The following is a 21713-nucleotide window of genomic DNA, read 5'->3' on the forward strand; positions in this document are numbered from 1 at the left end:
CTCAAAAAGCACCCATTCACCCTTCCCTGAAAATTCTGCCGTGTGCCCATCATTCTATTTGCTGAACGTAGTGAAGAGCTGCCAGGAGCAATGAGGGTATGGCATGTCAAAAAGGAGGAAAAATGCACACAGTACTACTGCATTTTCATTCATTAGAAAGGCCAGAGGACAGGACTGATTAACTTCCTCAAGTAACGAGCAAAAGGAGAGAAGCCGCAGACACAGCCTCTTCAGTCTTGATGAGAGGATACCAGCATGTCACCAGGGATTTGGTAAAGTGGGGAGGGATGCTCTGCTCATCAGCAGGTCTAACAAATCTGTCCTAACACTTTAAGTCTGGGAATTTGGCAGGAATGATATACAAACCAAGACTCTATATGCCTTTAAGAGTGAAACACAAGGGCAGTTAGGTGGCGCAGTGGATAGAGTTCTGGCCCTGGATTTGGGAGGACCTGAGTTCAAATCTAGCCTCAGACACTTGACACTTGCTAGCTGTGTGACCCTGGGCAAGTCACTTAACTCTCACTGCCCGGGGACACACACACACACACACACACACACACACACACACACACACACACAAAGAATGAAACAGTGAAGAGAAAAAAATGACATCCTTAGACTTTTAGCTGGTGCTCCTGGGATAAGAGCCACACACAGACTGCCTGACCAGCCAGTGCCTCCAGGTCTCAGTACAAGGATTCAGAACCACAATGCTATTTCTCTCAGGATTTTCCCAGGCTGTGCATGTGAATGTCAAGCAACAACTTCACGTTCAAAACTTCCCCAACCTGGGCAGCTAGGTGGCACAGTGGATAGAGCACCAGCCCTGGAGTCAGGAGTACCTGAGTTCAAATCCGGCCTCAGACATTTACCACTTACTAGCTGTGTGACCTTAGGCAAGTCACTTAACCCCAATTGCCTCATTAAAAAAAACAAAACAAACAAACAAAAAAACTTCCCCAGCCCATCGGCTACAATCCTTCAACAGGTACGGCTCTCCTCTTTGTGAGTTTCCCTAACTACGCAGGTTTTAACTCATCCACACACTGCCTTCCCTCCTGTGAGAGTTTCATCCTTTCAAGAATCTTTACTTTAATCTGAACACTGGATAACTGTAAAAAGAACAGTGGATACAAAGGCCATTCCTGATTCCAAAAGACCGATGATGAAACGTGCTACACCCACAACAAAGGTAATGAATTTAAGGTGTGAAACACACATTTTTTGTGCACAGCTAATTTTTAAAAATTACTTCCTCTTCTCTTTTTTTTTCCCAGTGGCATGAGGGGTGGGAAGAAGAGAAAATAGATTTTTGTTGACTAAAAAAATTTTTTTTAAAGAAGTAGGAGGTGCTGCAAGTATGGAATGTGCAGCAGACATTTCAGATGGGGTCCCTGTATTGTCAGTTTTCCTTGTTTTATTTTATTACAAGAGACTGCTCACTCTAAATGTTTATAATGTAAATAAAAATAAAACACAGCCAAAAAAAAATGGTTTAACCCTTACAGGGATACCAGTGGAGTGTGTAGGCCACATTAACTAGCCTACCTTCATGTTCAGTCATATATCTGTCATTGAAATTCTTTATTTGGGGGGGTGGGGGGGTGTGAGGGGAATCAGGGTTAAGTGGCTTGTCCAGGGTCACACAGCTAGTAATTGTCTGAGGCCAGATTTGAACTCAGGTCCTCCTGGCCCTAGGACCAGTGCTCTAACCACTGCACTGCCTAGTTGCCCCTTGTCCCTTGTCTGATGAAATGTTGTACACAATGCTTCTTGTACTATTTGGTGGAAACATGTCAGAGTTTATCTTTGACTGACATATGGCTCTTTCTGCCAAGAATAATGGTGTGAAGAAGATGAGCTCTTGTTTAAAGGAGAAGTCTGGGTCATTAAAGCACTACACAATTTCCCAAAGGTAATCTTGCCCAATCTTCTCCTTGGATTTAATTCTAGCCAGCTAACTGGCCATATGGAGCGTCCATTCAAGATACAGAACCAGGGGGCAGGTAGGTGGCCCAATGGATAAATCACTGGCCCTGGATTCAGGAGGAGCTGAGTTCAAATCTGGCCTCAGACACTTGACACTTACTAGCTGTGTGACCCTGGGCAAGTCACTTAACCCTCATTCCCTCCCCCCCCAAAAAGATGGATCAATGACTGCATGTCCATTCATTCACTTGTTTTTTCCATTCTGGAGAGTCGGGTCTGAACTCTTATGAAGGATCACAGATCATATTTAGGAGAAGTTCTGCAGTGTTTAAAGGGTTGAAACAATCAGACTAATCTTATCTGCAAACAGGAGGACTACAACCTTTCTGGAAACCCCTCCTTTGTTTGGACTCTCCACTGGATAGTCTCTCTATGATAGTTGGTATCAGATACCATTAGTAAAGAGACTTCTGATTTGTGCTTTGCTTGACAGTAATAAATCACAGTATTATAGAACAAAACTCTCTATGACTTATATGTTACATATGCATAATTACATCTTTTTAAACTTTTTTATTATATATACCTTTTTTCCCAGGTCTTCTTTCCTGTATCCCAAAAGTTCAAGGTATTTTCCACGAGAATCATCTTCAAAATTTACCTTTGAAGAAACAAAACACATCAAATTAAAATCAGTCTTTAAAAATCTTTGTTTTCATGAAAGTCAATCTAATGTCACATGACATCTTTTGAACTGTCTAAAATCAACTGTAATAAATAAACAAAGGCCGTCATTAATTTTTTTTTAATCTCTTTATCAAATACACACATCCGTTAAGGAACTATTAATCAGGCTTAAGGAAAGTAGGCACTTCAGGGAAGATAATTAAATTTGAATAAGATTCAAATAAACAGCCCCCTCCCCCCAAAAAAATTGCTGGTACAACATCTATAGAGATGTCCCAGTTAAGCAAAGCATTTTCTAAGATATCTGACAAAATACCCAAAAAAGTACAACTGTAGAATTACATCTTGAACCACCTCTTCTGTCCCCATTCAATACGGAACTAAGTAAATCTCCCCAAAAAATGCAAAGCAGAATTCTTATCACCCACACTCTGGAGAGATCCCCTTAAAGTTCTGAGAGTTACCCATGAGGTTCCTAAAACTTTTGGGATGTATTTGAAACCTTGGAGAACCTTATTGAACAGCTAAGAGGAAGGCGGAAGGGGAAAGTCAATGGGTGTGCTCAAGGTCACCAGCAATCAGCTACCTGGAGAGGGGGGAGAATGAGCCACCCGGCAAGTTTTACCTTCAAAAAAGACCAGACGTTTTTCTCAAAGTCAGTCTGTGAAGCCTCGATTTTCTTCTGGCAGTAGCTGACAAAGCCCTGTGACTGTACAACCTGCTGGAGATGATCGGAGCGCAAGAGGAATTCCTTCTCTGTGACAACCTGGCTGACATGCACCTGGTGGCGCTGAAGCTGCTGCTGCTCCGCTCCGGGCTGCGGCTTCATGCTCTCAAATGTCACCAACTTGCCTCCAAACTATAAAAGGACCAGGAAAAATAATGTGCATAAGCACCCACAATAAAAAAAAGCTATAATCATTTCCTAGCAGGGTGGCAAGAACTTTGGTCATGTAAATATACCAACATGGAGCTCAGACAATTTATTTTATTTTATTTTTATTTTTTGCAGGGCAGTGAGGGTTAAGTGACTTGCCCAGGGTCACACGGCTAGTAAGTGTCAAGTGTCTGAGGCTGGATTTAAACTCAGGTCCTCCTGAATCCAGGGCCAGTGCTTTATCTACTGTGCCACCTAGCTGCCTCCTATTTTATTTTATTTTTGAGCTCAGACAATTTAGACTAACACTAAACTTCTGAGTGCCAGGAGAGCAGGAAACACATCAAAATCTGTTTATTAATGTAATCATTCCTACAACCAGGATTACAAAGCTCTTCACACAAACGTAGATCATCAAAAAACATATGAACTGACAACCCAACATGGGCCTAGAACACAGATGTGGTCTCTTTCTCAGGGCCTCATACAAAGAGAAAAGTGAAGACTAGGAAACACTCATCCAGGGCTGTCTTAGATTGGGAAAAGCCCTTCAGAGCCATTGGTCTAACCAGGCCCCACCGGACAAGTGGGCAGCCCGCCTCTGCGGACAACGTCCAGACATCAGGTCTTCCCGCACTGCTCCTGGCTCTGCCCTTGACGGCTTCTCTCCTCACACACAGAATAGTCCTTCAGGGCTCACTATGGCTATCATGCCCCTCTGAGCCTTCTTTGCTCTGGCCTGGCCTGGCCCTCTCCAGTTCCCCAACTTATGCTCATGACACACCCGTGAGACCCTTCCTATCCTGGCTGCTTTGCTCTGGGTGTGCTCCGCTCTGTCATTGTCCTTCTCCATGTGTGGCCCTTGACCACAGCACAGCCCAGAGGCACAACGACTGCTCCTCACAAGGCTCCGGCCGGCCCTGGCTTTGGGAGCAGCCCCTGCTCAACTGCCCCACACTGAGCTCACCGCAATTCCCTGAAACCCCAGATCTTTTCTTGGTCACACTGCTGTCTCAGCCATCCCAGCCAGGGCTGTAGAGTTACTTTTCTGAACCCAAGTCTAGAATTTTACATTTCTCCCTACTGAATTTCATCTGATGAGAATTATCCCAGTACGACAGCCTACAAAGAACTTCTCCGATCTTGACCATCGGTGGGTGAGTAGTCACCTACCAGCTTTGGATTACACAAAGCACTGGGACTAGCATCTCATCTGGGTCTTTAGGCAAGTCACCAACACAAACCTGAGAAACACAGAAGCCACACTCAGCTCCAGGGGGCACTCCTGCCTTCTCACAACCTCTTGCCAGGCTCACACTGGGCCATTAAAGACAAAACTGAGTCTGGCCATTCAACCAGCTCCAAATTCATCCGATTTGTATTGTCTCACGTTTCAGTTTTTTCTATTCTTTGTATTCTGAGCCCTTAGCTGGCATATAGGAGGTGCTTAGTAAGGACTCGATCTGACTTCACTATTCCATCTAAGTTCATACCTTTCTCACCAAAATAGTATGAAAAACATTTCCCAGCTGCTTTGTCAAAATCTAGGCAAATGTTATCTGCAGAATGCAGATAATTTGGATTGGTCATCCAGATTAGTAATCCTGTCCAAACAGGCAATGAGAGGAATCTGGCATGGCTTCTCCCTGAAGAAAGGGTCTTCTTGACCATCCCTACAAGTACAGGGGTTTGGAGGGAAAAGATCCCTGTGACGAGCCATTCAGGGAAAACTTCAAAAAAGTAACAGGGCTTAAAAGCGAAATTTAGAAGGATAAAGATTCTGCCAAGTGGGGAAAGGATGGGAGTAAGTGCTATGTCAGTTATTACTAGGAAGGCACTTTTGGAAGAAGGAGAGGCACGAGCAAAGTCTACAAAGAGGGGCAGTGTTTTCAAGGCCATTCAGTGTGACCAGGGAGGGAACAGTGGGAAAGAAGGTTGGAAGAACAGTTTGGGATCAGACAGTGATCACTCTCAAGATACATTTAGTAAACACCCACCGTGTGCCCCAGACTGTCAGAGACACTGCGGAGACAAAGACAAAAACAGTTGACTGAGCCCACCCTCGAGGACCTTCCATTCTTTTTGAGGGGACAACGTGAGAGATTTCTACAAAACATCAAGCAGACAAGCTAACCTGAAGAGCGGAGGGAAGGACAAAACATCTGAGGGCACCTATAAAGGCATCATGCAGAAACTGGTATTTGTGCCGAGTCTTCAAAGACAACAGGGGTTCCAAGATGTCATGGGGGAAGATGGGGAGTGGTAAGTTCCAGGTATGGTGGACAGCTAACACAAAGAAATGAAGATAGGAGACAGGAGGAAGAATAGCAACAGTTTACACAGTACCTACTGTGCACCAGGCGCTGTGCTCTGGCCTTTACAAATAGCGTCTCATTTTATCCCAGCAATGCTAGGAGGTAGGTGCTATTATCATCCCCACTTTACAGAGGAGAAGACTGAGACAAACAGAGGTCAAGTCCCTTGCCCGGTGTCCCAGCAGGTGTCTGAGGCTTGACCGGAACGCAGCTCTTCCTGACTCCAGCACAGCGCTCTGTGCACCATGGCACCCTCACGGCCTTCACTGAGGAGCCACCGGAAGGCTGGAGCATGTGAAGGGGAGTGACATATAAGGCTGGAAGGGTAGGGTCAGCGTGTAAAGCCGTGAAGGGCCACTGTGCGGAAGGAGGATTGGGCCTGGCCCATCCAGCCCCCAGGACAGAGCTGGAAGCAATATTTGGGCTTGGTGTAAGGAGGACCTGCCTAAGAACTAGGCCTCTCCCCAAGTGGAGCCAGTGGCCTCGGGAGCTAGGGGCTTCCATCATGAGACAGCTTCAAACAGAGGCTGACGGCTCCTTCTCAGGGGCCATTTTTTCAGGCATGGGTTGAACTAGATGATCCCCAACACTGTGACACGGCAGGTTGTCCTGTACATTTAGAACAAGTAAGTGAGATGATCCATGAAGTGTATTTTAGGGTGTTTTCAACAAGACAATCAGGCTGCTGTGAAGCATGAAAACAAACAAGGAAAGAGACTGTGGGGACCCAACAATGAGCACAAGTGAGCCTGAACGAGGATGCGGCGGGCGCGTAGAGGGAGAGCAGAAAGGAGGAGGCATGGACAAGATTACAAATCACTGCGACCTGGTCAATAATGAACTGCAGGCAGGAGGAATGGGCATCGAGGTTTTGAGGACCGAAGTAACTAGAAACAGAGCCCCGCTGCTAACAGGTCAGGAAGGGTTTCTTCAGCACTTGCTCCGTGCCACACACTGTGCTGACACTGGGGTCCCCGGGATGTCCTGAGGGGAGCTGGTCTGGGGGAGAAGGTGGCAGAGTCCAGCTTCACACACACTAAAGGCATACAAGTGGAGCCGAACTGCATGAGGAGCTAACATTATGGGACCCCGGGTCAGAGGACCGAGGATCCCCTGTAACTACATTACTTCTAGCGCTCCCCTAAAAATCCACATGACACATGGTTGGATCTATAGCATAACCTCTGGCAGAGTGAAGAAGTTTCCGATGGGATTTTACAGAAGCTGAACTCAGAATCACAAAGCAGGTCAAAAGGAATCTGGCACTGGACTCCTTACAACGAATTTCTTCTTCTCAACACTGGCCAGAGATGCCCAACCCATGGACTCCAGGGTCACTGGTGAACTGGCCCTCAGCACACATCCCTCCCTGTGCCCTGGTTTCCTACGTTCCTTCCCTCTCAAGTCCCGTCAACCATCCCAGTCCCTGGGTTATACTGAAATCACACAACTCTGAAAAGCTGCACCATCTCCACCTTGAAAGGACACCCTGCTGAGAAAAATCCCTTGACGACCTGACCACCAGACAGCCCGTGTAAGCACAACCAACATACCGAAAATGAAGCCCCCACAGGCCTGCGGATCCACTTTGGCGGCTTCTTCAAAGGCAGCACCACGGTCTGCGGAGCACTTTGCTGAGGAAGTCGAAGAGGAGGGAGGGGCTGCCCTGTGCCAAAGGGATCGAGGTTCCCGAAAGATGATGAGAGCTTAAAGAAAAAGAAGGTAAAATAATGTGAAAACTGCTTTCTGCGAAGCTTCAGACATTCTCTGCGATACAGAAGAACATGCGGCAGTCCTGCAGCAGCAGCACTGTCGAGTTTGAGGTTTTCAATCCCAGTGGTTTGGAATCTCCTCGACGGGAATGGAACTCCAAGCTTCTCATACCTTGTCTACCTGCTTCTGCCGCAGGCCATCGGAACTTCCTCCCATGATGGAGTAAACACTGATGCGTCCGTCAAAGGAAGCAGCTGAGAGGAGGGCTGGGTTTCGGGGACACCACTGAATATCGAAGCACCACTGAGTGTTGGTGGGAAGTTCATATAGCACCTAGACCAAGACCCCAACACCCCCCAAAATCAAGAAACATTATTATCACTTTCTCACCAGGCCCAGCCAGCAAACAAATAACACACTGGTTTAGAAAGTCTCAACTAAGTCCTTGGAAATGCCATACAGATCATATTCAGTGCTAAAATAACTAATGTACAAGTATTCCAGGAAAAAGACAAGGAAAGCAGTCTCTACATAAAAATTAACAGTGTACTTAGGTGCATTTCAAAAACAGAATGCTTTCAGCATTTATTTATAGGAGTTGAGAGTAAAAAAGAAAAAAATTACATAATATAGTAGGAATATGATTATAAGCCCACCTTGGCTTTTATTTGTCAACATGACATCAATCTTATTTAGATTTGAGATTATTTATTCTTAAAAATAATCTCAAGCAATGAACAACAACAAAAAGAGATTTTTAAAAACCCAAGTCTGAGAATCTTCTACTTGTGAAGTAAGAGAATTATATGCATTTCTGTACTTCCTTCCCTCATTCAAGACATACAATGATACTATAATCTGTCTGACAAATATTGGGCTCCTAGAAAGGAGAGCAAGAAAAGAATGCAGGAAAGAGCGGGTCATAAAAGCTTTCTCATGTCACCTATACTGCCAATTCAAACCAATGTTACAGTCACTGCTCTCCATGGGACTAGGTACACAGAGTTCTTCAAAGTTTAAAAGAAACTGCACATCTTTTGTGTTGGACATGACAAAGAACTATTTATAACCATTTAAAATCATGTCCATATCCACAGTATCGTTCTAATTTCCTCAGGAGTGAACTGGTGGTCTTAATGATAGTATATGTCACATTATCAAGTTATACTGTAACAATCAAATTGTTCTCTCCATATCTAAATTTTCTTGGGAACGAAGCAAAGGATTGGGATTTTACAGGATTTAGTCCGGCAAAATTTAATGTGATTTCAGAAATCTACTCTACCTCCAACCTCCACTCCCCTCCCCGCCATCTAAAGTGTTTTATTTTATTCTATATGGATTTCTGCTTCACACAAAAATTCCCAAATTAGAAATCATATAGACAAATAACCTGTTTTGATATTAACAACATGGAGTTAAAATCCAATGGGGCTATTTCTACTATTATTCCACCATTTACTTACTATATTCCACCATATATTTACTATAAAGCCATTATTAATATTAGAAATATTAATTTGGTAAAAACAAAAATTGATGAGGCTTCTCAACAGAGATGACATCAGAGAGAGGCTATCAGAAAAGAAAAACAAATATTAGTACTATTAAAAACTTCCATTAATAATGGTAATAATAAGGCAGTTGAGTGGAGCAGTAGATAGTCCTGGATAGACTTGGAATTAGCATAAGCTGAGTTTAAAGCCTGCCTCTTCTACTATCTGTGTGACCCTGGAAAAGTAATTTAGCTTCTTTCAGCCTCAGTTTCAACATCTGTAGAATAGGGATAATAAGAGCACCTACCTCCCTGAGTTGTTTGGAGGATAAAATAACATGGAAAGCATTTTGCAAAGCTTTAAGGGTTACATAAATGCTAGCTATTATTACTTTATATTAATCATCTTAAAAGTAATCTTAGCCTTTTACCACAGGCAAGTAAAAAATGAAAATCGATTGTATTTACATGGAATTTAAAAGCTGAGAACCTCAAGGCGCTTCATCTTCTATATCTGATGAATCCCATCTCCCTCTCACCCATCCATGACTAGGCCTGGACAAGGGTTTCCTTCCTCAGGCCCCACGAGGAGTCAATGGTTCGTTGTTACATCCACCACAGCAGGCCACGTTACTACCAGGTACGTTTAGTAACTACTTCTCAACTGAGCGATGCCACGTGTATAATTGATACAAACTAGTCAAGGATGGATAGATCTTTGTCCTAAGTGTGTCTTTTTAAATCAAGGAAGGTATATATAGCCTTTAAAAAAAAAAACTAAGTTGATAAGACAATTTGTAAGTAATTTATAAAGCGATGAACTCTTCAAAACAAATTTTAAAACTGACTTTGAAAAATAATGTTATACTGGATACCTAATGCCTGTGATATAAATGTGAAGAATGTGACGGAAATTGGTCTCACAGCCTTATTATAAAGGGAGTACTTATTTTATTAGTAATTTGGTGCTACATTAACTAATCTTTAGTAAGATCAATAAGAACAAAACAATTTAACAAGATTTAAGAACAATGAGTTGTTCTATATATTATTTTAGGTTCTAAGTTAAACATTAGGCCCACATAATATTAATGAGAAAATTTTTCTTGAATATAAAAAAAAATACCTCTACATTACCCTTCATTGTCAATCACAAAATAATCAGTCTCAGGAATTTCTCCTTTAGAGAGAATGTAACAAAATGCCACTACCTTGGAGAGTGAAAGCTGAAAAACACCACTCCCCCTGCATACCTCTCCTGTGTTGGGGTTGCAGCAGAGAATCTTGGCATCTTTTCCACAGCTCAGCAATAACTCAGGATCTGCCATGCTCCAGGCAATGGCCAGGATTCCTCTGGAGAGAGATGGAAGGTGAAAGAAGAAAATTTTAAGTGTCATTAGACCAAGTATTTCAGAGAAAAAAATCAACTATTTTCCTAACTCTTATCTGTACAAAATAATGAATTTTTTTCCTTCCAGAGACATCTCAAAATCCCTTCCTATCATTCCACTTTCTCCATTTACTTGCTCTAATCTCAGACAAAAGACAGTTCCATTCAAGGCTGCCCCCTCTACTTGTTCCCAGGATCCCATTTCTTCTGGTATCCTCTAGGAGTGTGCCACTAAAATTCCTCCTTCCCCATTTCATTCATTTTCGATCTCTCCCCATCTATTAGCTCTTTATGGGCTCACAAGCCAATAGATGGAAGGAACATCAGAAACCATCCCTTCCTTTAAAGATGACAAACCAAGCCCCTGGGAAAGCCAGAGATTTGACCAAAACCAAGCAGGTGGTAAACAGTTAAGGCAGGATTTGAATGCAGGCACTCAGCTTCAAAGGCCAGTGTGCTTCCAACAAGGATACCTTCTTCAGCTCCTTCTAGCCCCATTTCTGATGCCCTCACCATTCCCTGATAATCATTAAGCTCACATCCAATAGCTCTTCTTTCTCTATCACCAAACTCCTAAAGGAAAGCTGTCTACCACGGAAAAAACAGAAAACTGGAACAGAATAAATAAGCACAAAGCAAGAGCAATCAAAAGCAGCTGTCAATTCCCAAGTGCTCCCTACAAAAACAAAGAACAGCTTAACTAGCTGGAGGACTAGTAGCATGCTCACAGCTGAGCCACGGCAACAAAATATAAATGACAGTATCACCAAAGGTTATTTACACCTGAAATGCTATACCAATCAAATTATCAAAGGGATATTTTATAGAACTTGATAAAATAATTCATTCAGAAAAATAAAAGATCTAGATTATCAAGGGAAATGATGTAAAAAGGCAGGGATGAAGTAGAAACAGAAATTCCTGACCTCCAATTATAGTAGAAAGCAGTGGTCATCCAAACCATTTGACACTGGTTAGAAAATAAAGAGGCAGATCAATGGAACAGACTAGGCCACAGAGAATTTTTTTTAAAAATTGGAACTCAATAACCCAGTGTTCAATAAAATTGGCAAACATAAATTACTTAGGAAAGAACTACATATGGGTTAAAAAAAACCAAAAACAGGCAGCTAGATGGCGCAGTGGATAGAGCACCGGCCCTGGATTCAGGAGGACCTGAGTTCAAATCTGACCTCAGATACTTAACACTTACTAGCTGTGTGACCCTGGGCAAGTCGTTTAACCCCAACTGCCTCACTAAAAAAAAATAAAAAACAAACAAAAAAAAACTCTGGGAAAAGTGGCATGAATTAGGCTTGGACCAACAACTTATACCACATTCTACAATAAACTTTACAATGAAATTCTATGAAACTGCTCCCCCCACCCCTTTCTTTCTTTCTTTCTTTTTTTGCAGGGCAATGAGGGTTAGGTGACTTGTCCATGGTCACACAGCTAGTAAATGTCAAGTGTCTGAGGCCAGCTTTGAATTCAAGTCCTCCTGAATCCAGGGCTGGTGCTTTATCCACTGCACCACCTAACTGCCCCTACAATAAATTTTAAACAGGTAAGTGGTATTGATATTAAAAAGTATGTAATAAAAAAAATTAGAAAATAAGCTGATCATGGCTGGCTATGGAGTAGAAGATGTAACTTTAAAAATGTATTATGTTTTCTGAACTTAATAAACACCAAATAAAGTGGATGTTTCCACATACACAGCAGAACACAATAACAGGATTTCCCAAGATGTTTCCTCCAGCCCACCTTAGCTTCGCACAGAGAGGGTCACACCCTAGATCTTGCCATTACACACAAATGCACCACTTCCATGTTCATGAACTCTTAAATTCTGATATCTGACCACACTTTGGTGTCATTTCAACTCCTCCTCTTGCCTTGTAACCCCAAATCCTATTTTTTCTTCTCATAATGACCTCAAATCACTTAATTCTTTCCCAGGCACCCCCTGCCCTCTCCTTTTTTCCCCATCTTGACCCCAGGACTAAGGTACTTCAACTCTAGATGTATTCTAAACCAGAGCTTCCTAAACTTTTTCCAATTTCAACACCTTTTCACCATAAAAACTTTTATATGGCCCTTAGTATATAGGTATAAAAAATAGGCATACATAACCTTTTACTGTTACCAAATTTTTTGTGACTCTCCCACATTCAATCATACAACCCCATATAGGGTCACAACCCACAGTTTAAGAAGCTTTGTTCTAAACCAAACAAGAGAGGCAAATATAGAAAATAAACTAGATAACTCTGATTATATGAATTTAGAAAGACATGAAATCCCCCCCAAAAAAAATATATGTAGCAAACTTCTGAAATAAAAGTTTCATTTCTCTAACATATAAGGAACTGATTCAACTGTTTAACAATAAGAGCCATTCCCTAATTGATAAATGGTCAAGGGATATGAATAGAAAGCTTTCAGAGAAAGAAATCTAAGCTATCAAGAGTCACAAAAAAATGTTCCAAATCACTAATGATTACAGACATACAAATTAAATCATACCCAGACTGATAATGTTGACAAAAAAAGGAAAATGACAAACTGCAAAGGCTGGAGTGGGAAGGACATTAATGTACTGTTGGTGAAACTGTGAACTGGTCCAGTTACTCTGCAAAGCAAGATAGAGTCATGCCTCCAAAAGTTATTAAACTGCATCCCCTTTGACCCCATGATACCACTAGAAGGCCCATACATCAAAGACATCAAACAAAGAGGAAAAGGGCTATTTGTACATAAATATTTCTAGCAGCTCTTTTTGTGATGGCAAAGAACTGGACACTTATAGCACTTATCAGAGTGCTATAAGAAATTAAGGGAATAGTTTCAGAGAAACCTGGGAAGTTTTTATGAACTGACACAAAGTAAAGGGAACAGAACAAGGAGGATAATTTATATAATGACAACAATCATGGAAAGACAAACAATTTTGAAAGACTTAAGAACTCTATTCAACACAATGACCCAACGTGATTCCAGAGGAATCAAGATGAAACATGCTCTCCACCGCCTGACAGAGAGGTAAGGGAAGCACAGTGTAGCTTGAAACATATATTTTTGGACATGGTCAATGCAGGATTTTTTTTTCTTTATTATCCTTATTTTTTGCAAATGTCTTGGTTTTTTGAAGGGAAGTAAGAGGAAGGCAGACTTGATCTATTGAAAAATAAAATATAATTTCTTTTTAAAGTAAGGGAATGTCATGCAAAAACGATTTCTAGCACAGACTCTGAGCCCTAGAGACTGGGAAAACTTGGCAAGAATCCTCAAAGGGAAGTCACCTCTGCCCCCACAGTAGGACAGATGGGGTCACCACCATGGCCAGTGTGCTGCCCCTGCTCCTGTGTATCTAAGAAACAGATGGGCATGCCAGCGTTACAAACTGGCTACATCTGACACGTCAGCGAGGGTGAGCTTCTGGCAGAAGCCAGCAGACCAAGGGGCCCTTCTTTGTGTTCCAGCACCGCATGATGGCAAGACACCAGAAGAAAACACAAACACCAGCAGCCTGGCCTGTTGGAGATGCTTTCATGCAAATGGCACTGCCCCCTAGAGTAGCACCAACGAGTCCACATAAGATGAACTGAAGACACAAAAGCTTTTGTACATGCACCGATACAACATCACAAAAACTGGAAACGGCTCTCAACACTTGTGGGGAGGAATGTCACACGGCTTTCTGTCAATGACGCCCTGAGCTACAGGCCAGAGAACAACAGACTATAGATCAATTACAATAAATAACTTCCTACCCAAGTCAAGATTAGATAAAATAGGAGTGGAGAATAGGGCGCTAATGGAAATCTTAAGAACCTGAAAATACTAAAACTCTACACTTAATTAAAACAAGAGAAGTAATCTCCTCCCCCAAAGTCCCACCTTGTGACCGGTCGTTTCCTCCTAGAACTTCCAATCGGGGAGGTCTAGGCTAAAGATGTCTTCCTGGGAGCCCTTACTTCCTCCAGCCCACCATCGGCTCCTTTTTATGTACTGTCTTCCCCCATTAGAAGCCAGGCTCCGTGAGGGCAGGCACTTTTGTTAGGATCTGACTTGTATTCCCAAAGCTAAGAAGAGTGGCAGGTACACAGGAAGCAATCAATGAGGGCTTGCTGAATGACGCTCCCAAAGTGCTATCTAAACATAAACTAGATGGGGAAATGCCAGTGGTCTGAATGATTCTGAAAAGGAAATAGGCACCTGGAGAATGTCTTTTCAAAGCCTTTCGGGGGCTTGATGGCACAAATCCAATAGCCTAACTACTCTACTCAAAAGCCTGCTCTCAGCTACAACCATCATGAACAAACACACTCTTCTAAAATACCTGAGAACACAAACATTTCAGGGGCCGTATGAGGCAGCATTTGCTCCAAGTGTTGCCACAGAAAGGCCTCCAAGAGTCAAGTTTAAGATACCCAGGAATACTACTAAGTATGGGTATCATAAGGGACCGGAGCAAGAATTTGAGAAAACTAGTGCACACCTGGGAAGATTACATCCATCTCTAGCCGGGAAGGACAGCAGGAAATATGAACACCTCATCCCCTGGGTAAGGGCAACAACAAAAGAAACATGAGAAATGGAATTCAGAAAACCAAAAGACACCAGAAAATCCTGTATACCCTTAAACAACATTAAAAATGGAGAGACCAAAGATAAAGACAAAGAAGTCAAAGCAAGAAAAAGAACAAAATTTAAAAGCCCCTACCAATCAACAACCCATCACTGACTTCACTGGGCCAGCAGTGGCAAAAAGAAGACAAAAATGATGCCTGCCTTAGGTCAGACAGGAACAGAAATGATCATATACAAGTCGATTAGGAGGAAGGGCTGAGGGGGAGGGGGCTTTGTGTAGCTGTTGCCTGAGTGAGTTGAGAGGAGTAGCAGAGCATTCAGGGATGGGAGATTGTGCCACAGTCAGGAGACAGCGTGCTGTTAGCCCAAGGACCATAAGAGGGTTCAGGGCTAAATGATAAGGTTAGAAAAGGAGGTTGGAATCAGGTTATCAAGCATTTTAAGATCAAAACAAAAATGCTTAGAGCTAAGAGGGACCCACTGAGGCTTACTGAAGAGAGGAGCTGTGTGATGAGGAGCCCACTTTAGGAAAATCACTTTAGCAACTGTTTGAAAGGTGGAGCAAGGATGAAGAGGACCTGAACCGTGATCATGAGCATAGCAGAAAGGAGAGAAACCGTGGCTGAAGGAATGACGGGATTTAACCACTACCTGGGTAGATGGGATGAAGGGAGAGTAAGGAAACAAGAACTGTAAATCCGGGTGACTAGAAAGAGGGCAAAAGATCAACATTCAAAAGCCTGAGAGACCCCCACAAAAAGGAAGCTGCAAAAAAATCTCTGGTCTGTATTTCCAAACCAAGGACAATCCAATAAAAGGACAAGTTGGATCAAACAAGCAAGAACTGAACATCTGCATAGTGTTCATGTAAAAAAAGCTACCTCGAACTCTGGCTTCTCTGCAAAACTTGGAAAACAGAGGTTCCAAGTAAGTTCCAGAACTGGCTCAAGCCCTTTACAGTGGCAGGTGAATTGCTAGCAAAGTCCTTCACCCAGTTTCCTTTCCCATGAAAGCCTAATTCCATCTTTCTTAATAGAAGGTAGCAACAGGACATTAAGATTGCAATATGATAAGACCTAGAGGGACCCAGATCTCCCACAAACACTCAAGAAAATCTCTAAAATTGCACCAGAAAAAAAAAATGATAAGGAAAACCAAAGAGACTTGGCTCTATACCCTCCATCCAATCCAAAACCCAAACTGAAGAGAGCTGGAACCTGCAGATGGTCTGAGCAGAGATTAGCCACAGGAGAAAGAAGTCGATCAAAACCAAAGCACAGAAATGAACCAAAGAGAAATCGGAGAGCCTCTTAAAAACAAAGTTCTAGTAGAGAAAAGAGTGTTTAATATCTCCAAAAAAGGGTTTGTTTGTTTTTTTCAGTTTCAAAATTTAAATAACTTAAGAGGATTATTGGTATCAAAAGTGCTAAATGAACATACTACACAGTAACAGCAATATTGTAAGGATGATCAACTGGGAAAGACTCAGCTACTCTGACTGATACAATGATCCAAGACAATTCCAAAGGACACATAATGAAAAATACTATCCACCTCCAGAGGGAACTAATGAACATTGAATGTGCACTGAAGCATACGTTTTTTTTGGTTTTTTTGGGTTTTTTTTAGTGAGGCAATTGGGGTTAAGTGACTTGCCCAGGGTCACACAGCTAGTAAGTGTTAAGTGTCTGAAGCCGGATTTGAACTCAGGTACTCCTGAATCCAGGGCCGGTGCTCTATCCACTGCGCCACCTAGCCGCCCCCTGAAGCATACGTTTTTAAACTTTATTTTTCTTGATATTTTTTGTCTATTTTCTTTTGCAACATGACTAATATAGAAATGTATTTTGCATGACTTCAGACGTTTAACATATCAAATTACATGCAGGGAGAGAATCTGGAACTCAAAATTTTTTAAAAGTCATTTTAAATAAACTTTACACACACACACACCCCCTACCTTGCATGGTTTTCTAAAACACGGAGTGGGGAGGAAGCAAACCGAAGATCCCACATCTGAATCACAGGTAATCTGTCATCTTCAGAAGCAAGAACCATTTGGGTGGCAACATCAGGATGCCAAGCCAATCCCGAACAGTGCATCTGTAGGTATATAATTATAGAACCAACAATAATGCATCACAGAAAAAAAAATCATCACAGAAGTAAGAATATTTCTTCATTAGCATATATTAATCAAAATGAATCCATTAGCTCAGGCCTAATCTGTACATAGAAAACTCTACCTTCTTTTTCCAGTTATTAGAAGTTTTATTACGTATCAGAGAGATTAATTCCTGGTGCTTTCACTGAATCTCTGTGATACTTAGCAAGCTGTTCCAGAATTTTTGGCCCAAATCAATTTTCCTGATACCACCAAGTGAGGAACTGGACCTGAGATGTCTCACTTCCATTCCCTCCGCCTGTGCAGATTAGCCCTGTCTGCAACCTACAGTCTGAGACATTTTTAAAAATATACAGAATATAACAGAAGGAAAGCTGGAAGGCATCGATAATAAGCAAGACAGATCTGAACTTCTTCTATACGTTTTGTAAAAAGCAAATTGAACCTAGCAGAGATTCACAGCTTCACATATAGCCCTCTTTTCTGTTTTAAGTGTATGGAAATGCTCACTTGGTGTTTAAGTACTGAAAAAAAAACAACAACAAATCTTTAATTAAGCATTAAGAGAGCTACCAACACCTAGAACTTAAGGGACTTGCCCAGATATTCCTGGCTCCAAGGCCAACTCTTTATCCACTAAACTATGCTTGCTTATAACTCAAAAAAATCAAACAATAAAACAACAAGAACAACAACTTTCCAGATATTACAGCACTTCCAGAAAGGAAGATAGCAGAAGACCAATAATCACTTTTTCCACACTTTTGTAAAGGAGAGCAAGGCATAAATCCCTTTGAGAAAAAGGTTATTAACTAACTATTATTGAGAATAGTTTATTTAGCTACAATCTTTCATCTGACTACCTGTTCTCCGTGTCCTCTTGGTACGGAGGTGAGGCTGGGTTCCCAAAGGACTGGCAAATGACGCCTGGACCGTGGGTGGTAACACCAGGCTCTACAGGTTTCAAAGATGGGCCCAATGATGAAACATTCATGTGTCACCAAAGGCCCAGCCTAGCTAATTGGCCATGGGGTGATTAATAGTTTGGGCCACAACAACTCTTGAACATTATCATCTACCAAGTTACAGAGGGGCTGTGAGCTTCATCAGTGGGCTAGGTACCCACATTGACTACATCACAGATCCTGAAATAATGAAGCATTCCTTGTTCTACAAGATGCTGAAATGTCTACTCTAGACTTGATTCCCCCTGCATTTTATATGACAGCTCTTGGTTAACACTACAGAATTATATACTTTTAAAAACAACTATTCAATGGTGTCAGAGGTATTTAATCTTAATTAAACTCATTCCACATCACTTCCAGGTTTGTAGGGCCCTAATATGCCTCTTATATCTACACTCCAAAGCCTCAAACTTGAAGAATTTTCTGACCGTGTACTAGCACGTGTTAAGTGGCTGTCCCTAATGGCTGGGTGCTATATTGCTTTTCAGGTCTATTCAAAACTGTAACTATCTCTCCATGCTTACCCCCAGCCCCAAAAGGAGGGAAACTAAGCTTTGCAGCTACCCAGAGAGGAAGGAAATCTCCAAGCAGGAAAAAAGGGTAAGTGACACAGAACTATGCTGCCTTCTTCCCACCAAACAAGTGCTTTCCATACATGCTGAATCTCTTCATATCTCTTTGAGAGATGAAATTCCACAGGTATTACTGTCTCTGTTCTACACATGAGAAAACTAAGGTTCAGGGGAGTCAACTAACCTGCTAAGGATCACAGAGCAACATTTGAGCTAGGATCTGAACCTGGTCTTTCAGACTTCAAGGCTAGCACTCTCTCCACTTCAAAGACAGAAGTTAATGGAAAAACAGGATTTCGCAAATTTTCCAAATTTGCTTCTGGAACTCAGCCATTTCATAAAACAAGCAATAACACCCCAATACCTCAGCAGGTGAAGGATAGGGACTGAACCCAGACTAGACAGGCACTGGGAAGTCCCAGATGAGGAAATTCCTTCTACCAATGCAGATCAGCATCTCCTCTGCAACTTAAGAGTCTCAAGAGTTGTCTACTATTGTTCACTTCCTTTCATTTTTTCTCTTTTATTCAATTTTCTTGTACAAAATGACTAATATGGCAATGTTTTACATAATTTCACATGTATAACCCATATATGATTGCTTACTGCCACAGGGAGAAGGGGATGGACAGAGGGGAGGAGGGATAAAACTCAAAACTATAAATAAAAATGTTTATTGTTTAAAAAAAACAAAAAGTTACCTAGAGCTCTGAGAGGCCAAGGGACTCATCCAAGGTCACACAGCCAGATCATATTACACAGGTGGGGCCTGACCCCAGGTGTTTCTGGCTTCCAGAAACTATCATACTGCTTTTCACACTTCAAATACCAAACAGATAGGAAACTTAACGTTCTTCACAAATGAAACCCACACTCACCCTGTTACTGTGATCGCTAACTTTGATGATGGGTCCAGTTTTTCTAAGGTCCCAAACAGTAGCCCGGCCACTGGGACTGGCTGAAGCTAGAATGTGCTGGACTTGTCTGTTCCAGGCAATGCAGCTGATGTCTTCTGGGGGCTGTAAGACCAAAACAAACAAACCGTCACTCCAAACAGGCTGAGGATCAGGCCACAGAGTTAAGAGTCTCTGGGAGGTCACCCACGACACCCTCCTTCTTGCCAAAGATGAGGAACCTGGGGCTGCAACAGGTTAAATGATTTTCCCAAACTCACATATGGCATAACAGAATTTGAACCCGGTGCTCATCCCAAACCCAGCCCCCTGTCTCCTGTGACACCTGCCACTGTAGTCAAAAGCAAACCTAAGTAAATTTATAAACACCTGTTCTGTTGGGACCAAAGTCAACAATATACAAGCCACAATTTCAAACAATTCCACGTTGCCTGTGGATTAAGTTTAAATGTGTCCAACCTTTAAGTCATCAGAGCCCCTTCTCGATCAGTAACAGAAATCAGCATAATAATTAATACCTGTGTCTTGACTCCAGGTGTCATGGGAGTTGCAAAACTATTTAAATCCCAAATGTAGATTTCAGACTCATTAGCCCCAGAGGCTACCAGATTAGACTGCAATGTAAAACAAACAACACACACAGTTGTCAAGACAGGCATGAGAAATGACGCTGCCCCCTAGCCACAGGACCAGAGACCAGCCAGCCACCCTTCATTTCTTGTCCCTACTTTCCTCATCATAAAATCTGTTTAGAAAAAGAACATACAGGGCAGCTAGGTGGCTCAGTGGATAGAGCACCGGCTCTGGAGTCAGGAGTACCTGAGTTCAAATCCGGTCTCAGACACTTAACACTTACTAGCTGTGTGACCCTGGGCAAGTCACTTAACCCCAATTGCCTCACTTAAAAAAAAAAAAGAAAAGAAAAAGAACATACAATCAATCAAACTGACTAATGCTTTGGGAACAGCTGATAAAACTCTCATCACTGACCCTCATGATAACAAATTAACTGGAAATGGTGTCTGGGTATTGTGTTGTGTCTACGGGAGTGATGACATTTTTATGCCAACAGGTGTTTTTTCACAATTTTTTAAAGAGACTATGTGGGAACATTCCTTAACATCAAACACCACCCTGAAAAATTCCCTCCTATAGTTCTGCCTCTCTGACACCCCAGTGAACCACCTTAAAAGGTACAGTTGGTCAGATGGGTCATTCCTTAATGAGATAAGGCACGAAGAGCTTACAGGAGGCGGCTGGTGTGGCCTATAACAACCACTAGGCTTTAAATCTCCCTGTACTTCTCCTCGGTCCATTCTTGCTGCCTGCTTTAGGGGAGGCCACTTCATGCAGCCTAAGAATGTCCCCTGCAAGAAAATGAGGCTTCCGGAATAAGGTGAGAGCCACAGTCGCCACCTCCTCCTCCCCTGACAATCTGCAGCCTGAGATACGACTCTGAGTCCGCAACAAAGCCCTAGGTAGGAAGAAAGGCAGTCTGTGGTGGTGGGTGCTTCTCAGATGCCAGGCACTGCCAGTGAAACTAACTGTTGGGTACAAATGCTGTGTGTGCGCCAGGCACTGTGCTAAGTGTTTAACAATTATGTCATTAGATCCTCACCACCATGGGAGGTAGGTGCTGTCGTTAACCTCATTTACAATTGAGGAAACAGAGGCAAACAGGTTAAATGACTTGCCCAGGATCACACAACTACTAAGTGTCTAGATTCCTAGACAGATACCACAACCCCCAGAGGTTTAGCAGTTGGGTTTTCTGTTTCAATAAGCAAAGCAGTTACTTAAAAAGAAACACTTTTAATTTCAAAAAAGGTACTTTCAAAACAAAGAGTTTTATAATGACTTGCTGTTATGGGGGGAAAAATTTCTCAACAGAAAATGTAATTACAGTGAATTGTTACTTAGTATCCTATAAACCAAAGACTATTAAGATACACTTCACCAACCCTCTCCATAGACAGCGCAGACTGACAAAGCTGGGGCCAAGTGGCAACAGGAGCTGGTAAGTTCATTGTAGCACTTAGGATCTTTTGTTAAACTCTTATGCAAAACTACAGAACCATGCTGCCTCCTTCCCATAATGAAACTCATAAACACGACTCAAACATCAGACA

The 21713-nt window shown here is 42.3% G+C and overlaps 1 protein-coding gene across 10 annotated transcripts in view; it reads right to left on the reverse strand.

The window, feature by feature from the left end:
* The window catches only part of SEC31A (SEC31 homolog A, COPII coat complex component), a 78852-nt gene that overhangs the window by 48255 nt on the left and 8884 nt on the right, over positions 1–21713 (reverse strand). For all 10 annotated transcript variants that reach the window (XM_043970432.1, XM_043970429.1, XM_043970428.1 and 7 more), the window contains exons 5-12: positions 20103–20198; positions 19549–19689; positions 16966–17108; positions 10273–10372; positions 7696–7857; positions 7365–7517; positions 3245–3478; positions 2519–2593 (exon numbers count right to left, since the gene is read on the reverse strand). In XM_043970432.1, the coding sequence (XP_043826367.1) occupies positions 2519–2593; positions 3245–3478; positions 7365–7517; positions 7696–7857; positions 10273–10372; positions 16966–17108; positions 19549–19689; positions 20103–20198 (1104 nt within the window). The remainder of the gene's footprint in view (positions 1–2518; positions 2594–3244; positions 3479–7364; positions 7518–7695; positions 7858–10272; positions 10373–16965; positions 17109–19548; positions 19690–20102; positions 20199–21713) is intronic.

Source organism: Dromiciops gliroides, chromosome 6 (assembly GCF_019393635.1).
Source record: "Dromiciops gliroides isolate mDroGli1 chromosome 6, mDroGli1.pri, whole genome shotgun sequence".
In the NCBI taxonomy this organism is placed as follows: Eukaryota; Metazoa; Chordata; class Mammalia; order Microbiotheria; family Microbiotheriidae; genus Dromiciops; species Dromiciops gliroides.